The 20,245-nt window shown below is 36.9% G+C and overlaps 2 protein-coding genes across 4 annotated transcripts in view; one reads left to right on the top strand and one right to left on the bottom strand.

Moving 5' to 3' along the window:
• LRRC49 (leucine rich repeat containing 49) overlaps positions 1–10,543 on the bottom strand; it is a 144,670-nt gene extending 134,127 nt beyond the window's left edge. The window contains exons 1-6 of one of the 3 annotated variants that reach the window (XM_024128798.2): positions 10,251–10,543; positions 9,550–9,606; positions 6,693–6,780; positions 2,075–2,272; positions 1,629–1,731; positions 89–292 (exon numbers count right to left, since the gene is read on the bottom strand). In XM_024128798.2, the coding sequence (XP_023984566.1) occupies positions 89–292; positions 1,629–1,731; positions 2,075–2,272; positions 6,693–6,780; positions 9,550–9,606; positions 10,251–10,298 (698 nt within the window). In that variant the 5' untranslated portion in view covers positions 10,299–10,543. Of the gene's footprint in view, positions 1–88; positions 293–1,628; positions 1,732–2,074; positions 2,273–6,692; positions 6,781–9,549; positions 9,607–10,084; positions 10,097–10,250 lie in introns of those variants that run through there. The other 2 variants (XM_024128800.2, XM_024128799.2) reach the window with 2 other exon arrangements.
• A 306-nt stretch (positions 10,544–10,849) lies between these two features.
• The window catches only part of THAP10 (THAP domain containing 10), a 15,369-nt gene continuing 5,973 nt past the window's right edge, over positions 10,850–20,245 (top strand). The window contains 2 exon segments of the mRNA XM_007102914.2: positions 10,850–11,102; positions 11,105–11,325. Coding sequence (XP_007102976.1) covers positions 10,898–11,102; positions 11,105–11,325 — 426 coding nt within the window. The 5' untranslated portion in view covers positions 10,850–10,897.

Genomic DNA, 20,245 nt, shown 5'->3' with positions numbered 1-20,245 from the left:
TTATTCAATTTTGAGTCGCCACCTAAACACCATAGGATTCAACGTTAGTCCTAAGTATAACAAACAAAAACTGATCTGCAAAGATTACCTGTTTTTCCCCAACAGAAGGACACGGAGGGATCTCAGAGTAGAAAGCCCACTAATTTCTTCAATCTGGTTATCATATAAATCCAAGAATATTAGCCTCTGCAGATTAGAAATATTTTGGATCCGAGTTATAAAATTGTGTTGAAAGTTCAACAGACGAAGGTGTTCTTCCCCATCGATGATAGGACATACAGTCAGCTTTTGCCTAGAAAACATTTTTTAAAGTTAATAAGGTTCTGATTTAGCAGTCTTCCTCCTCTTACAAATATTAATAATAGTATCTTCATGCTCCCATGCTGTGAGGAGAAAAAGATAAATAGAACCACTTCTTGCCTCCATGAACTAAGCATTCTAGATCTAAGTGTAATTCACTCATATAAAAGCCAATATACTTTGGCCAGGGTAATTATTAAAATTAAGTCTAGTTCTAATTGCATAAAAAAAAAACTCCAACATTAATTATTTCACATAAAATTAACTTAACATCATAAAACACAATGTAATTGCCTTCTGCAATAGAGGTTGAGATGATTCAAAGAACCATGTCACATAACCAGAGAAGTGCATTTGCCATCAATCCACTGCTCAGGCATTGCTAAGCTAGGAAGTTTGCTTAACCATTTGCTGTTAGATATGCACTGCTAAGCTAAAGGTATGCACAGCAGAGATAGTTTCCCTGCTGGTTATAGTGCTAAGGTAAGGTTGAAATCTTTCATCCACCATTCTACTGCTGATACTTTCCTAGATTTAAAGATGGGGATCAAGTCCTAAACATACTTATGCATTCAGAATTTTTTGAGAGTTTCTTTTGTCCCAGGCTCTGTTCTAGGTGCTGGAAATACAGAACTAAACAAAACTCCCAGTGTCTGTGGAGCTTATATTCTAGTGGGAGGAGACAAACAATAAACTTAATAAGTTAAATATTTAATATGTTAGAGGGTGATAAGTGCTAAGAAGGAAAATAAAGCAGAGAAAGGAGCTGGGGACAGTCAGGGTCAAAGGAGTTACAGCTTTGGAGAGGGTGGCCAGGGAAGGCTATCCCTAGGTGATGACACTTGAGTAAAGATCTGAAGGAGGTAAAGACAGTGAGTCTACAGATATGTGGTAGAACAGCATTCCAGGCAGAGAGAACAGCAAATGCAAAAGGCCTGAGGTTTAAGCATGCTTGGTGTATTCAAGGAGCAACAAGGAGGCAGGTATGGCTGTAGCAGGGTGAGTGAAGGAGAGATAAGGAGGCTGTGAGCCAATGAGGTAAAAGGGAACTCAACTGGATAGGGCAGAGAAGCCCATGTGAGGACTATATTTTGAAGTTTTATCTATAGTACTGTTTTAGAGTATAGTCAAGCTCTTTTACATTATATAGATATAAAATTTCTCCACATACCCTTGGAAGGATAAATTTAAAAACTGGTAACAGTGATTATACCTAGGTAGGAGAACAAAATAGCAGGAAAATAAGAGGAGGGAGAGAGACTTTTGTACCTTTCAAATCTTGTACCATGTCTATAAATTATCTAGTCAAAAAAGTAAGTTGTCCTCACCTTTCTAGGGTCAACCTGTCTGAGTAAAGAATTTTCTCTTCAGAAGAACGTTGGAGAATGGGAAATGATGGCATTGATGAGCTCACCAAATTAATATGATCACCTATTGAAAATGATATACAAATTACTTGATTAAGAAAAACCTTTAAAATCTTGAAACTAAAGTCACCTTATATTTGGAGAACTCTGGCACCTACAAATATCCTTTCTAGAAAATATAGCTTCCATAGCTCTTCATATTTGAAATTAGTTACTAAACTTGAGCTCGTTTCTTTCCTCCTCAAACCAAAACTATGTGCTCTCTGTATACCAAATAATTTTTCCCTTGCCTTATAGATTGGTTGAAAGTATAGAACTACTCTAGTGCTATCTTTAACCCTTTATAGTCCTGACTCCTAATACTAAATTTTAACTCTCTTATAACTGAGATGATAGTCCCTCATTACCAGATACATTTGGGCCAGCACTATGACAGCCCAGCCGGATTCTGGACTTTGAAGGTGTCTGAATGGAAGAATCTCCAAATGCTGATAAGGAGCTCATGGTAGTTTTCATTTCCAGCCCACATAATTCTGTCACATTTGTTGTGGATGAGATGCAGGATGATTTATTACGAGGTGAAGGGCTTATTACTCTTCCATCTCCTTCAAAATATCAAAAAATTTATCACAAAGCTACACAATACATGACTTTGCTACAGGAAATACAGAGAAAGTAGTTTTGGATAACAAATGTAAACCTCGCGTCATCCATTTTTCTTTGTATGTTCAGCTACTATTGGTAGAGAATATTGCAGAGACCAAAGTGTATGTCAATAAATCTCGTACACTTGTAGTTAGGCTTGTAGTTAGGGTCCACAAGGTATGTGACACCCCGTGAGGTTTATAGGTTGTTGGTTACATGTTGTACCTGCCATTAAGTAGCTTTCAATCTAGTGGACAAACACATATGAAATTAATAAACTGTACAGAACAATGTACACAAAATGCAGAATAAAAAAACAATATCTATTTATAATTTCACACATAAATGTGTCTGGTTATTTTTTACTTAAAGAAGATGGTCACAGATGAGTTTTGGGCGAGGTGGATATTAAGATATATTCTAAAGACCTAGAAGAATGTAGAATAGTTAATAAAAGATGCTGGGAAGTTCCAGAAATGAAGTAAGACTTGAGCAATAGGTCAAAGGTACCAGTTTGAACACCAGAAGAAATCAACTCTATTTCCTTCTATAAAGAGAAAATTTCCTAAAAGCAGCAATCGATGCTGATGGGAGTGATAAGCAGTAAAATAGAACTTAAGGTACCACAGAATTCTACTGCTTAAACTGACCAATAAAGCAAAAAGATGAACCCAAATATAGGAAGCTAACATATTCTTTGGGAAGCCGTCTTAAAATCAAGTTCCATGTATATCATACTAAAGAACTGTAAAGCAGTGGTATTTGCTAACTTCTCCAGGTATGCAAGATATAAACCAAAGTATCACATACCTCGCTTCTTGAACAAAATAATCACTGCTCACATCCCACTTTTCTGAATATCATGAAATATCAGATAACTAATAATGATGTTCTAGAGTACAAGCATTCAGAATTGAGATCATGTTCACAAATGAACTGGTCTTGTGACATGACCAGTTGCCAGCAAGGTACCCAAGAAACCGTGAGTCAGTAAACTGATTTGGAAATCAAAAATTGGATGGTTAAAAGAACAAAAACCACTGTAAGGATTAACTGATTAAGGATTAGCTGGTCAGCTAACTATGATAAAGGAAAAACTTCAAACAATAGACAACCTTGATTTCCCTTGTTAGCATCAGAATTAGGTTTTTAAAATTATTTTGTTAAGGCTTCAAGCCATTCCTCAATTTAGAAGGCAGATTTAAATTTAATAAGACTTGGGGTATAGAGTCAATAATCAAGGAGTAACTTTCACTTACTTCAGTGAATAAAGGAATTTCATCCTCACACTTTTCAGCTCTTATCATACACAGAAGTCAAAATCACTGTCTGCATGATGAGCTTACTATCACGATCAGTATGACATACATCATACAGTAAACAGCAGGATATGAGAATGATTAGATAGAAAGGTCTTAAAATCCACAAACAAGATACTCTAAATCAGGGGTCCCCAACCCTCAATTGTTAGGAACTGGGCCGCACAGCAGGAGGTGAGCAGTGGGCAAGAGAGCAAAGCTTGCATTACCACGTGAACCACTGCTTCCATTACCACCCCACCCCCGACCCCGGCCGTGGAAAAACTGTCTTCCACAAAACTGGTCCCTGGAGCCAAAAAGGTTGGGGAGCGCTGCTCTAAATGACTGGGAACCAGAGTGATCTGCAATTGAAACATACACATATTTATGTGGATATACAAACACCCACATATATATACAAATATGTGTGTATCAAACACACACATTATATGTGGAATGTTTCATCCTGCATATAAGCTGCACTACTATGTGGCAAAATTTTAATTGAAGCATTTCCTGTTATTGGTGATTTCATATATCACTAATTTAATTCACCAGATATGTAGCTTTTGTCTTCCCAATTAAATCTGTAAGCTCCTTGAGAAATGGAGCTCATTTTACATTATTTATATTCTTTGTAGAATCTAAATTACTAGGCAATCAGTAAATTAACTAACTGATTTTCCATTATTAAGAGTAAATCCAAAATACATTTTACATATATTATTTCTGTTAAAAAAGAAAATCAGATATTCTTGCATTTTAGTATAAAAATGCTGAATGAATTCTTTCATAATTAGGACCTCAAAGTGTTTAGAGGCATAATGGTCTATGTTTGGTAAGAGTCTTCACTGCACGGCACTCTAAATACATGGATGGATGGATGGGTAAGCGGATGGACGGAAAGATGGATGACGAGATGGGCAGTGGAATGGACAGATGGCTGGCTGGATGGATGGATAATACAGTACACGGTCATATATGTGTCCACTCAGCCTTACCTTTGAGATTGTTTTGGTAACCAAAATCCTGTTTCTATATTTTTCATGATTTAGCATGACCTAAGAGTCAAGCACTGCCTCTTCCTCTCTATATACATATTTTAGAATTCTTAATTAAGGGATTTAATCAATTAAGGTCTGGTTAACTGAGGTTTTACTGTATAGCAGTCCCTGGCTCTTACAAAATCTCAAGGATACAGGGGTTAACTCTTAACATTAATACAAAAAGCCTAAAAAAATCACATTCCAAGTTTTAGACTAAGTAGCCTAACTAAAACATAGAGTTTCTTTACTTTGGACTGAGAGTACCACTGGTTAATTTATGGTGACAGGCGATTATATATGTCCAATTAATTTTGAAAAATAGAAAAAATAAGAATGAGGTGAAATTAATTATAATAATTGGGTATCAGGATGCAGTCTATTAGATAGAGATTCCTCAACTTTTCCTGATAAACTGCTCCTTATAATTTTTCCAAAGTTTTGTGCCTTTGGAAGAAGAACAGTGAGTACAAAAGTCAAGAAAACAGCTACACACTGTGTGCCCTTCATTGCATGAAACTGACTGGAAGGAGGCACATTTGGAAACAATCAGGTACAAATGTCACAGAGAATGAGTTTGAATAAAATCTTTTAATGTAAAAAATACATTTATTTTTCCCTAAAGAATTAATTTGTATTTTATGGGTCATTATTTATGTACAAGAGTTTATTCATCTTTCAGGTTCACAAAATTCAGTGCTACCATACTATTTTCTCATTAGCAAATATCTAGCAATACTTTAACACTTAAATAAACTTACCTAGCCAGACATACACAAATCTGTCTACCAACTTCCTCCTCTAACTCAAGAATACCTTGGGAAAAGTATTTAAGTTTTAGAAAACAAATTCAAGATTTATTATCAAAAATGTGAAGGAAATTCACAATGCAAACATAAAAAAAATTCCTACTTGAGAATTTTCAGGTTCACATCTATAGCTCTGTGCCTAATACAGTGTCTGGCACACAGTACACACTCAGTAGATATGTACTGAATCGAACCAAAAAAGGCAAGACACATGCTTCCTACACTGTGGAACAGCAGTTAGGTTGATTTCAAGTCCAGCAATTGACCAAGACAAGAGTGTAGGATATAGGAAAGAGAAGTCATGTCAGATTAGATGGGCCCAAGAGGAAAGTCCAGAAGTTACAAAACAAAAAAAGAAAACTAATAAAATATTCAAAATCGCCACATGTTCATGCAGTAGTGAGATAAACAATCTAGAGAGGCCTATACTGATCAGCCCTCTCATATAAACTCTTAGGAGATGGGGACAGTACTGTAGGTAAGGATTCTGTAGTGCTTAACACTAGCACATTATAGATAGCTAACAGTTGTTGGCAACCAAGTAACAACTCAAATGTTCCAAAGAAAATTTCTCCTTGAATTGAAAAATACATTTCAGAAATATAACCAGATCATATGAGGCTGTGTTTCAAAAGGTGGTCCACGAACCACATCCATCAGAATCACTTGAGGCATCACTAAAACGCACATTTCCAAATCCCACCCAAGGCCTACAAAATCAGAATGGGGATGGGCACAAGGGAAGGGAAGCACTAAGAATCTGCATTTCTAACAAGATCTTGGGGGATGCACACAAAAGTTTAAGGCCTTTGATATAAAATATCTATAATTATATGTGCTAGTAAGGGAAAGAGATAGCTTCTTTTCTACTCCTGACTTTCCATTCTTTCCACTGTTTCCTTATTCCCTAAAGATCTGTGTTCCCATACTCTTACCCTCACTAATTAGCTATTTTCCTAGTTCTAAGACATTATTTGGAAGATTCCTTCCCATTCTCTTGTGCAGAGCCCACACCAAACTAAAACACAACAGCTTTTCCTGTATTAGAAATAATCTACTGTGCTGTGTATATAAAGTCAATTCTGATTTAAACAAATTCCCAATCAATTTTGTAACCAATGAATGATGTCATTTTTAATTCAAGTCTCTTTGGATCTAGAAATTCAACATTATTAAACAATATTACTTAAAGAAGATAAACCATATCTGATCTCTACTCTCTGACAATACCTTGCCTACTTGAGTAGTTTCTTTCAAGATCATGTTGTAAGAGTCGACCAGGGAATGATGGCGTTTCTTTATTTAGCTTGAATTCAACCTAAAAAACATTATTTAAGAAAAAAAATTTTTTGGAGAAAGTAATGAATATAAATATAAAATAACATAAAATAATCAATATATGTTACAACATAGATGAACCTTGAAAGCATCATGCTAAGTGAAGAAAGCCAGGCACAAAATGTTACATATTATATGATTCCATTTATGAAATACTGAGAATAGAAAAATCTATAGAGACAGAAGGCAGATTTGTGACTTCCAAGAGGGTTGGGAAGGCGGAATGGGGAGTGACTGCTTAATGGTATAGGGACTCCCTTTTGGGTGATAAAAACTGAAACTAGAGAGTGGTGATGGTTGCACAACATTGTGAATGTATTTAATACCACTGATTTGTACAATTTAAAATGGTTAAAGTGGTAAATTTTATGTGATGTGTATTTTAACACACACACACACACGCACACACGCACACACAAATCAGAGTCAGTCTCATGAGGTCAGATGAAACCAGGCTCCAGTCTGAGCCACTTGCAATTCCTCCATACTCTCAGCACAATTCAGTGAGTACAAGAATCATTTTCTCAAAAGGAAAAGCAAAAAACATACAATAGAAACTAAATTCTGTTAAAAAATATCACAATGTTCTTATCATTAGAACTTTAACAGTCCAATTATAACATAATAAAATTATATATCTAAACCTTCTAAGAAGGTTTTCTCTAAATTTATTTTAAATTATTTGATAGGAGGACTGAGAAAAACAAAACCAAAACAACCTCTCATGATTAGCTACCAAAACCCCTAAATACATATCATAAAAGAATTATGATGTTTCTCATGCTACTATAAAAATTATAATAGCATTTACATTATATCCTTATGCATTATATGAGCTAAGGTATTTTCTCAGAATACATGTCCACACAAGAGAAAATGAATGGTTTGGAAAGAATCTGGATGAGGCACATAGTTCCTAGAAACATACTATGTATAATAGTGGAATAGGATTTGTCCAATGAAATCAATCAGCAAAGGTTTGGAAGGAATCCATTAGGTCCAATTACAATAAAGAATATTTTCAATTAATCTAGCTAACTACTATTTATTCAAGATAATCAAATGGCCTATTTTCCAAGTGTTTATTTCCAGATACATAATGTAATCCACAGCTGCCTCCTTGACCAATGGCGTCCTTCCATCCATCTTCCTCATGCCCCTCCTTAGCCTTCTCAGGTTTTTATCTGTAAATTCTGCCCTTCACCTTCCTTCAATGACATCTATTTAACAACTTTTTAGGAAAAACCTGAGTTGTGCCAGTTGGAGGTGTCCAAATTGGTCAAAGAAGTAAAAGTTTGTGTTGTGTCTTGAAACACGGTTGTGTGGGAGGTGGGTGAGTATATCTGAGAGCTGAGGTTGGGGCTGTGGGGGAGAACATGAGTATCTCAAATATCAAATCAAAAGCCAGAAGCTATGGAAATGCCAGGGCAAACTGGGGAAAAGAACCTCATGTTCAAATATTAACTTCTAAGTAGCATTTGGCCTAATATATTTCCACTGCTAATCAATTTTTTTCTGGAATGTTAGATATGTGCCCCCAAATTATCACATTTTATCTATTATAAGATTCCATCAGTAGTAAGACATGACATCATTTTACACACTACTAAGAAGGAAAAACTTTCCCAATTAAACAATGATGTGCCATCAGTTTTAAGAAGGGTCCTGATTTGAGAAATGTTTAGATGTCAAAAAAAAACCACCTATGGGCTTCCCTGGTGGCGCAGTGGTTGAGAGTCCGCCTGCCGATGCAGGGGACACGGGTTCGTGCCCCGGTCTGGAAGGATCCCACATGCCGTGGAGCGGCTAGGCCCGTGAGCCATGGCCGCTGAGCCTGCACGTCCGGAGCCTGTGCTCCGCAACGGGAGAGGCCACAACAGTGAGAGGCCCGCGTACCGCAAAAAAAAAAACAAAAAAAACAAAAAAAAAACCCACCTTGGGCTTCCCTGGTGGCGCAGTGGATAAGAATGTGCCTAACAATGCAGGGGAAACAGGTTCAGTCCCTGGTCCGGGACGATCCCACGTGCCGTGGAACAACTAAGCCCGTGTGCCACAACTACTGAGCCTGCGCTCTGGGGCCCGCGAGCCACAACTACTGAAGCCCACGTGCCTAGGGCCCGTGCTCCACAACAAGAGAAGCCACTGCGATGAGAAGCCCGTGCACTGCAATGAAGAGTAGCCCCCATTTGCTGCAACCAGAGAAAGCCCACGTGCAGCAACGAAGACCCAACGTAGCCATAAATAAATAAATAAATTTTAAAAAAACCACCTTACCTCTTGTAATGGATGAAATAAGATTCAGTTTTTTAAAGAGGTGGCGGTTTTTTTGGCTTTGTTTTGTTTGATTTTTTAAATTGATGTATAGTTGATTTACAATATTATATTAGTTTCAGGTGTACGACATTGCGATTCAGTGCTTTTACAGATTATACTCCATTAAAAGTTATAACAAAACAGTGGTTATAGTTCCCTGAGGTATACAATATATCCTTCTTGCTTATCTATTTTATACATAGTAGTTTGTATCTCTTAATCCTATACCCCTAATTTGCCCCTCCCCCTTCCTTCTCTTCTTTGGTAACCACTAGTTGGCTTTGTGTAGGCAGAAAATAAAAATTACCTTTAGATTAGTGACCAAAGTAAATATACTTAAATTTTCCAGTTTAGACTCTGCTCTTTAAATCATGCTATTTTGCAGAATATAAAACAATTTATATTCAATTTAAATACAAATCTGCTTGAATCTTACTTTGTTTTTTTCAGGAAGCGATGATGTTTGAATTACCAGATGAAGCCCACAGTTCACCTACAATGTAAAAATTAAACCATAAAATATGCTCTTAACTTATACACACACACACACACATCCCCAAAATAGTACACAAAGATATAACAAAAAATTAGAATAAAACAGAATGCTCGCTTTTTGCTTGCTTCTGGTAAATTATCATGTTCTGGGGATCTGCTGAAAACAATAAAATCACAACTAAGAATTAAAAGGTTTCACTGTGATTTATCTTCCAAAATGTCTGCAGCAATTTAACCCTCTACTTAGCACCTAAAGCTTTTGACACTTGCTATTTCAGGTCTAAGCAAATAGCTCAGTGAGACAGGTGAAGGAGGTGGCGGTGCCAGTTAATATTTTCTTAATAAAAGAAAAAAAGGAATTGACCGGTTAAAGAAATTTAAATGAAGCTTAGCTTTTCACAGCAGACCAGCTCCACCTTCTGGGAAGCCCAGATCCTGGACAAGACTTTGAATACCCATCACACAATATTAAATACCCTCCAAGTGCCTTGGTCCAGTCCAGGAATCTCAAGCCTCGGTCAAGCAATAGCTTGCGTAGATTCAGAGGTGTTGGTTCCAATAATACAGCCCATCACCTAGGACAAAGACGCCAGTCAGAAAGTACGCTACGAATGGGAAGAAACAGTAGGAGACCCAACCTACGTTGCTCGCAGCCCGGCCAGAAACAGAGCGGTATTTCCCGGGAATCATGGCAGGAGACAGTCCAAGAAGATCAGTTAGATCTGCCTTAGAAGTGACGCTACAGCACAGATTCAGAGAGAGCGAAAGGGGTCATCTCCCAGGCAACCCGCTCAGGAGTTACTATGGAAACTACCATTTCCGGTCTGGTCCTCCACCAAATCACTGGCCGATGCCCTCGTTAGAGCCTCTTGTTATACTTGGGGGGCCCAAAACGTCAGCATTTCCTAGTTGTATTTTCCTGGCCTCATAAAAACAGAGCGGGAGTGTGGAGAGGAGGATAAGACGGGGAAGAGGCCGGTCACCTCAGTAGCTATGACAACCACCACTTCCGGTCCGTCCCTCTTTACGGCCCACCTCAGCTGGGCCCGCGCGAAATTTGTATCCCTCTGCCTGTGGCCACCTGCTCTCAGGGGGAAGCTGCAGGGAGGAGGAGGAGGAGGCGGATCTCCGACAGCCGGGTACTTTCCCAGGTGGGGCCGCAGTTCGGCACTTCCGCCGGCTGGAGGTGGGGGAAGGAGACAAGGCGTACGCGGAATCCGGCAGGTGAGTGCTCAGGGAGTGCGCGGCCGTGCGGAAGGCTCTCATCTCCCAACCCGGAGTCAGCTGCCATGCCCGCTCGCTGCGTGGCCGCGCACTGCGGCAACACCACCATGTCCGGGAAGTCGCTGTTCCGCTTCTCCAAGGACCGGGCCGTGCGGCTGCTGTGGGACCGCTTCGTGCGGGGCCGCCGCGCCGACTGGTACGAGGGCAAGGACAGGTCGGTCATCTGCCCCGACCACTTTGCTCCCGCCTGTTTTGACGTCTCTTCGGTTATCCGAAGAACCTGCGCTTCTCCCGGCGCCTGAGGCTCGTGGCGGGCGCCGTGCCCACCGTGCACCGGGTGTCCTCCCCGGCACCTAAGGAGCAAGAAGAGGGAGACGGAGCGGGCGGCCCCGAGAAGAGAGGAGAGCCCCAGGCAGTCAGGCAGCCCGAGGCTGCCCCGGGGCCAGCCTGCTGTACACTCCTCCGGGCCAGGAAGAGGGCTGCAGCTTCACAGGTAAAGGGCCACACAGGAGTCCCCGAGGGTCGTTGGAGGACCCCGGGTCTGTGGCTAGGCTCCTCCACTTAGTGTCGTCTTGGGAAAGTCACCTCACCTCGAAGCTTTCTGTTTACTCAGTGATCTCCAAGAGCCAATTTAGCATTAACACTCTGGAATTACAGTTTCTTCTACCTCCTCTTCCCCAAAACACACTCATTCTCTCTCTCTCTCCCTCTCTCTCTCTCGTTCTTCCGATTATAGAGTCGCCTTCACTCTCCGCTCCTGAGTTTTTAAATAGAAAGTGTTTAATTTGAGCAAATCTCAAGGAATGGGGTGCTTGAAACTGTTTCTGCATACCGTATTACATAAGCTTGAGGAATTATCAATTATACTGTCAAAATGGCGAGGGAAGGGGGATACGAGATGTTGATGAGGATGGGGCTTGCTGATAACCGATCCCTTCCCTCTCCTAAACTACCTCTTGACTGGCTGCCTTTAAATTAAATCGTTCCAATGAGCTGAATTTTCCTATCTTGCTCTCTTCTGCCTACTTCCTCGATACTCATAAGCATCGATTACACTTATTTTGCATCTGGTCACTACTGCCTTGCCCACTTCCCATCTTAAAGAAGACTTCTCAGTCTTCTTTGAGTTAGTCAAACTTCAGCCGTATCACCATAACATAGATTAAATTGTGACTCTTAATTGGATCTAAATTGTGTTCAGTTTTAGAGATAGGAAGAATTCACCAAGAAGTCAGGTGACTTGTAACTGACATTTTGACTTTGAATATATAGAGGTATTCGTTGAATTTTAGAACTGAAGGAAACCTAAGTGCTCATCTAGTTCAGACTCAATATTTATGCACAAGGAAGCGAGTCCGGGAGGTTAATTTCCTCAAGAGCCTTTTCTCTAGGTCTAATTGCTAGACAGAAACTCTTCTGCCATACCAACCTGCTTCCTACATTGGGGTGGATACTTAAGACCCTTTAATGACACCCTGCAATTGTTAGGATGAAGAATAATATTATTAACACAATCTACAAGTCTCTGCATGCTGTTTGCCCCTGCCTACCACATCAATCCTATCCCAGTCCACCGTCCTTGTTGCTCACTGTGTACCAGTCATGCTGATCTTTTCCATTTTTGAACATACTATATTCTTTCCTACCAATAAGCCTTTTCTCCATTATTTCATGTACTGCCCTGGAATTATGCCCCTGCCATTTCCCATCATCATCAGTTGAGTCCTTTTACTTTAAAAATCTGCTCAAACATCCTTCCCTTTTGCTTCCCTAATTATATATTCTCATTCTTCATACACTTCATTAGCACATATACTTCAGTTGCACTCATCACAGTTGTCATGAAATAATTGTATAATTTGCTTAATGTTTGTCCTCACATTAGAATGTAAGCTCTGTGAGAGTAGGGATCTTATCTGATTTGTTCACTATTGTATTGCCAGCAACTAGAACAATATTTTGCAAATTTAAGGAATTCAATAAATATTTGTGGAATGATTATGTGACTATGAGAACAGTTTTTTTAGTACAATAGAATTTCAGTTCTCTGCCAGTTCTCCTTCTCACCAAGCTGTATACCAGTCAAGACATCTGCCTCTTCCTTGAACCATCTATCCACCATCATTGCCTAGCCAACCTTTACCCAAGCCCATATATGTACATCTATATATAGATATATATAAATATGTAGTAAAAGAGGTAAATATTAAACGTGCCACACACACCCTTACACCATTTTTCTTCCTCATAATTCTATCATCTAATCAAAAATTGTGAGAAGAAAAGCCAGGCTAATAAAACAACCAAAGATCTTATAATACAACAAAGGCTAACTATTGAGAAATCTAGAATAGATACCAACTCTGTTTTCCAGTTAGTAAATATATCCAGCCAACACTTCTAACAATCCATATTACATTAATATACATGGTGAGTTATTAGGAAACTATGTGTAAGTTTTAATAATAGTACTTTATATAAAGTTTCAAAAGTTTATTTAGACTTGATAGCAATAAATTTTTAGCTGGTCTGGATTGAGAACCCCAATAGCATCTCTAAGAAGGTTTACTTGTGCCATCTTTCATTCCGTCCCCCACTCACTTTTTCTTTCCAAGACCAACTGACTAAACAGCAAATTTCCAATCACTCTACAATATTTATTGAGGAGCTATTGTAAACACTGTTTTGGGTGTTTTGTGCTATATGTAGATAAATAGAAGTATGAACGTAGCCTATCTTTAGGGAGCTTGAGGAAAGATTAGGGGCCACCTCCAAGGAAAAAAGGGGGTTCTGATGAGCACATACACTGATATTTTGCTTCATATAGCTAGAATTATTGTCTCTCCTTAACTGTTAATTTTGCATCCTTGTTTTTCTAACTCAACTGTATTTTTTAAACTTTAATTCAAATATAGCAAAATACAGGAAAGTACTTAAATCATTAAATTATCAGAAACTGAACATGTGTAACAACTATAGGTCAAAGAATTAGAACATTACTAGCAACTCAAGAGCCCAAGCCTAGCTCCTCCTCCATCCTCAAAGCAACCAAGTTTGCTTTCTTTTGAACTTGATGTAAGTAGAATCGTACTGTAGGCATTTCTTGCATCTGGCTTTTTTGTTCAACATTATATTTGTAAGATTCATCCATATTGTTGCATATAGTAGTAATATGTTTGCATTACTACATAACAGTTTATTGTACGAATTACCAAAAAATTTTTTAATCTCTTCTGTTGTTGGACATTTGGGTTGTTATCATTTTGGGGCTATTAGAAGTAATCCTGCTGTAAACATCATTCTACATGTCTTTTTCATATGTGAACATGTTTCTGATGATATATGCCTAGAATTTCTGGGACATATTATTATATTAAACTTCAGTAAATAATACCAGATAATTTTCTAAAATAGTTGTACTAATTTACACTACTAGAAGCATAATCAGAGTTTACGTTGTTTCACATTCTTGCCTACACTTGGATTGTCGGTCTTTCACATTGAGCCTTTTTGAAGGGTGTGTAATGGTGGTTTACTTTGCTTTCTTATTTCGTAAATGACATTAGTAAGGGAACAACTTTTCAAATGTTAATTGAACATTTGGATAGCTTCTTTGGCAATATGCCGATTTTTCTGTTGGATTGTCTTTTTCTTGTTGATATAGAGTTCTTAATAAATTCTGTCTTCAAGTCCTTTGTCAGTTAAATATGCTTTAACTACCTTCTCCTCTTCACTCTTAATAGTGTCTTTTGATGTACTGAGCTTTTCTTTTCTTTTTTTTTTTTTTTTTGGTGTACTTAGTGCTTAATTTTAATGTAGGCCAACCTAACCATCTTTTTCTGTGTACTTAATGCTTACAGCATGCTACTTTTCTGTTTTCCATAAACTTACTGTTTTTAGTCTTTACATTCATATCTACAACCCATTCAGAATTGATTTTTGTGTATGAAGTGGAGTTTGTTTCATTTTTTCCTCATATAGATACGCGATTGACTCAGCATCTTTTATTGAAAAGGCTAGCATTTCCTCATTGTCCTGCAGTGTCAGCTTTGTCATAAATCAAGTTTTCATATACACATTAGTCTGTTTTGACATTTTAAAATTCTGTTCCATTTATGTTTGTCTATCTTTACACCATTATCACAATACTTTACTATAGCTTATGTTAAGAATTAATATCCAGTTGGCATGTTTTTCTGACAAATGCTTATTTTCAATAATGATTGTGTTTTATGGTATTAGTTTAAATGTACTTGCTAAAATTCTTTATGAGACCTTAATCTAAACCAAAGTTGAGGTAATCAAGTAGTTTTACTTTATATGGAGTTTACTATTGAAATGAAAAATCACAGAGCAGAAGAAATAAAGCACATGGTCATTGTACAGCCCCCTGCCAAAAAAAATTAATATCCAGTTGATTAATTCCGCTTACCTTGTTCATCTTCATGGATGTCTTGGCTATTTTGGGCTCTTTAAATTTCCATATATATTTTAGGATTGGTTCATCAATTTCCACAAATTATCTGTTGGGATTTTGACTGAGAGTGCATTGAATTTTTAAGTGAATGTAGGGAGAAAGAGCATATTGACAATACTGATTCTTCCAATCCATGAACATAATGTATCCCTCCATTTATTTGGGTTTTTACATTTCTCTTAAAAACATTATGGCGTTCTATATAGAGGTCTTGTACATATTTCATTAGATTTGTTCCTATTTGATTTTGCTATTATAAATAGTATTATCTAAAATTTTATTTTCTATAAATGTATGTGGATAAATTGATTTTTGTTGACCTTGTAACCAGATATGTTGTTAAACTCATTTATTATTTCTGGTAATTTGCAGATACTTTTGGATTTTCTACATGTATAAAAAATATATGCATATAGTTTTTGATGTTTATGCTTTTGTTTCTTATTCTTCCTATTGCACTAGCTAGAACCTCCAGTACAGCATGGGAAACAGAAGAAGTGATGGGGAATCCTTTTCTCATTCCTATTTTCAAAGGAAAAGTCATTAATATTTCACCATTTGATATGATTTTTGCTATAGTTCTTTTGGTAGCTGCTCTTACCATAAAAAGAAATGTTCCCCTCTATTCCAAGTTTTGGCTACAGATTTAAATCATAAATGATGTTGAATTTTTTCAAATGCTTTTTCTGAACCTATTAATGATCACATATTTTGCTTATTATTCTGTTAATGTAGTGAACTTTATTGCCTGGTTTTGAAATATAGAGTCAAACTTGCATGGCTGAAGCAAACCCAATTTGGCCAAGGTGTATTGTTCTTTTAGGTATTGTTTAATTTGATTTGTTAACATTCTATTTAGAATTTTTGCATATGTGTTCATAGGCAAAATTGGTCTATACCTGTTCTTTCTTGAAATGCCTTTTTCAGGTTTTGGTTTCAAGATTATGCTGAACAGTTTGGAGTTGTCCCCTCTTTCATCATTCTCTGGAAAAGTTTATATAAATTGGCATTATATGTCCACTAATAAATTTGATATTAATATTTTATGGAATTCACTGAAAAAGACACCTAGTCCTGGAGTTTTGCTTATGAGAAGATTTTTTAATGATGGATTCAATTTCTTTAATAGTTATGGGGTTATTCAGAGTTTTTCTGTTTCTATATCCATTTTGATAAGTTGTATTTTTCGAAAAATGTGTCACTTTACTCTAAATTTTTAAACATATTGACACAAAAGTGTTCATGATACTCTATCTTTTAAAATTCTTTATGATCTGTTAGTAATTTTTGCTTTTTCATTCTTTTTATCGATTTTTATTAGTCTTTTCAAAGAATGAACTCTACCTTTTGATCTTCTCTCTGATATTATTTTCTTTTTATTTCTATTATTATTTCTTCCCCTCAAATTATTTTGTTCAGCTTTGATTTTTAATTGATACACTAGATTTATACATTACTGAGCTAAAATGATTAACATAGACCTTTTCCTATATGTTTTCACATTAAACAAACTTGTTAAAATGTGAAAACTTCACTTAAACACTAGGATATCTTTACATATTCAGATGTAGTATTTCAAACAAAGGAGACCTTAAGGATAACTAACTTGCTTATGTGAAGACAAAATATTGAATTACCAAATATTTCAAATTTTGCCCAACTGCTTACATTTTTTAACAGACTTCTAGTATTCTTTTTAATTGAAGTACAGTTGACTTACAATATTATGTTTTAGGTGTACAACATAGTCGATATTTTTATAGATTAGACTCCATACAAAGTTATTTTGAAGTATTGGCTGTATTGCCTGTGCTGTACATTACATCCTTGTATCTTATTTATTTAATTTTGAATTTTTGAATTTTATTTTATTTTTTTACAGAAGGTTCTTATTAGTCATCCATTTTATACACATGAGTGTATACATGTCAATCCCAATCTCCCAATTCATCACACCACCACCACCACCACCCACGGTTTTCCCCGCTTGGTGTCCATACTTTTGTTCTCTACATCTGTGTCTCTATTTCTGCCCTGCAAACCGGTTTATTCTGTTCCACATATATGCACATATATCCACATATATTTGTTTTTCTCTTTCTGACTTACTTCATTCTGTATGACAGTCTCTGGATCCATCCATGTCTCTACAAATGACCCAATTTCGTTCCTTTTTATGGCTGAGTAATATTCCATTGTATATATGTACCACAGCTTCTTTATCCATTTGATGGGCATTTAGGTTGTTTCCATGACCTGGGTATTGTAAATAGTGCTGCAGTGAACATTGGCGTGCATATGTCTTTTTGAATTATAGTTTTCTCTGGGTTTATGCCCAGTAGTGGGAGGTCTTCTGCCCATTTTTAGATTGGATTGTTTGTTTTTTTCATATTGAGCTGCATGAGCTGTTTATATATTTTTGATATTAATTCTTTATCTGTGATTCATTTGCAAATATTTTCTCCCATTCTGAGGATTGTCTTTTCATCTTGTTTATAGTTTGCTTTGCTGTGCAAAAGCAAAAGTTTTATTAGGTCCAATTTGTTTATTTTTGTTTTTATTACCATTACTCTAGGAGGTGGATCAAAAAAAATCTTGCTGTGATTTATGTCAAAGAGTGTTCATCCCATGTTTTCCTCTAAGAGTTTTATAGTGTCCAGTCTTACATTTAGGTCTTTAATCCATTTGGAGTTTATTTTTGTGTATGGTGTTAGGGAGTATGCTAATTTCATTCTTTTACATGTAGCTGTCAAGTTTTCCCAGCACCACTTATTGAGGAGAATGTCTTTTCTCCATTGTATATCCTTGCCTCCTCTATCATAGATTAGTTGACCATAGGTGTGTGGGTTTATATCTCTGGGCTTTATATCCTGTTCCACTCATCTGTATTTCTGTTTTTGTGCCAGTACCATATTGTCTTGATTACTTTAGCTTTGTAGAATAGTCTGAAGTCAGGGAGTTTGATTCCTCCAGCTCAGTTTCTTTCCCTCAAGACTGCTTTGGCTATTTGGGGTCTTTTGTGTCTCCATACAAATTTTAAGATTTTTTGTTCTAAAGTGGACATCCTTGTCTTGTTCCTGATTTTAGAGGAAATGCTTTCAGGTTTTCACCATTGAGAATAATGTTTGCTGTGCGTTTGTCGTGTATGGCCTTTATTATGTTGAGGTAGGTTCCCTCTATGCCCACTTTCTGGAGAGTTCTTATCATAAATGAGTGTTGAATTTTGTCAAAAGGTTTTTCTGCTTCTATTGAGATGATCATATGGTTTTTCTTCTTCAGTTTGTTAATATGGTGTATCACGTTGATTGATTTGCGTATATTGAAGAATCCTTGTATCCCTGGGATAATCCCACTTGATCATGGTGTATGATCCTTTTAATGTGTTGTTGGATTCTGTTTGCTAGTATTTTGTTGAGGATTTTTGCATGTATATTCATCAGTGATATTGGTCTGTAATTTTCATTTCTTGTAGTATCTTTGTCTGGTTTTGGTATCAGGGTGATGGTGACCTCATAGAATGAGTTTGGGAGTGTTCCTTCCTCTGCAATTTTTTGGAAGTGTTTGAGAAGGTTGGGTGTTAGCTCTTCTCTAAGTGTTTGATAGATTCACCTTTGAAGCCATCTGGTCCTGGACTTTGTTTGTTGGAAGATTTTTAATCACAGTTTCAATTTCAGTGCTTGTGATTGGTCTGTTCATATTTTCTATTTCTTCCCGGTTCAGTCTTGGAAGGTTGTGCTTTTCTAAGAATTTGTCCATTTCTTCCAGGTTGTCCATTTTATTGGCATAGAGTTACTTGTAGTAGTCTCTTAGGATGCTTTGTATTTCTGCAGTGTCTGTTGTAACTTCTCCTTTTTCATTTCTAATTTTATTGATTTGAGTCCTCGCCCTCTTTTTCTTGATGAATCTGGCTAATGGTTTATCAATTTTTGTTTATCTTCTCAAAGAACCAGCTTTTAGTTTCATTGATCTTTGCTGTTGTTTTCTTTGTTTCTATTTCATTTATTCCTGCTCTGATCTTTATGATTTCTTTCCTTCTGCTAACTTTGGGTTTTGTTTCTTCTTCTTTCCCTAGTTCCTTCAGGTGTAAGTTTAGATTGTTTATTTGAGATTTTTCTTATTTCTTGAGGTAGGCTTGTATAGCTATAAACTTGCCTCTTCGAACTGCTTTTGCCGCATCCCATAGGTTTTGGAACATCGTGTTTTCATTGTCATTTGTCTCTAGGTATTTTTTGATTTCCTCTTTGGTTTCTTCAGTGATCTCTTGTTTATTTAGTAATGTATTGTTTAGCCTTCATGTGTTTGTGTTTTTTACATTTTTTCCCTGTAATTGATTTCTAATCCCATAGCGTTGCAGTCAGAAAAGATGCTTGATACGATTTCAACTTTCTTAAATTTACTGAGGCTTGATTTGTGACCCAAGTTGTGATCTGTCCTGGAGAATGTTCCATGCGCACTTGAGACGCAAGTGTAATCTGCTGTTTTTGGATGGAATGTCCTATAAATATCAATTAAATCTATCTGGTCTGTTGTATCATTTAACGCTTGTGTTACCTTATTAATTTTCTGTTTGGATGATCTGTCCATTGGTGTAAGTGAGGTGTTAAAGTCCCCCACTGTTATTGTGTTACTGTCCTTTTTTTCTTTTATAGCTATTAGCAGTTGCCTTATGTATTGCAGTGCTCCTATGTTGGGTGCATATATATTTATAATTGTTATATCTTTTCTTGGATTGATCCCTTGATCATTATGTAGTCTCCTTCCTTGTCCTTTGTAACACTCTTTTTTTAAAGTCTATTTTATCTGATATGAGTATTGCTACTCCAGCTTTCTTTTAATTTCCATTTGCGTGGAATATCTTTTTCCATCCCCTGACTTTCAGTCTGTATGTGTCCCTAGGTCTGAAATGGGTCTCTTGTAGACAGCATATATATGGGTC

This window comes from Physeter macrocephalus, chromosome 11, assembly GCF_002837175.3.
Source record: "Physeter macrocephalus isolate SW-GA chromosome 11, ASM283717v5, whole genome shotgun sequence".
Lineage (NCBI taxonomy): Eukaryota > Metazoa > Chordata > Mammalia > Artiodactyla > Physeteridae > Physeter > Physeter macrocephalus.
The sequence above is the reverse complement of the archived record's forward strand: the minus strand, read 5'-3'. Positions and strand labels throughout refer to the sequence as shown.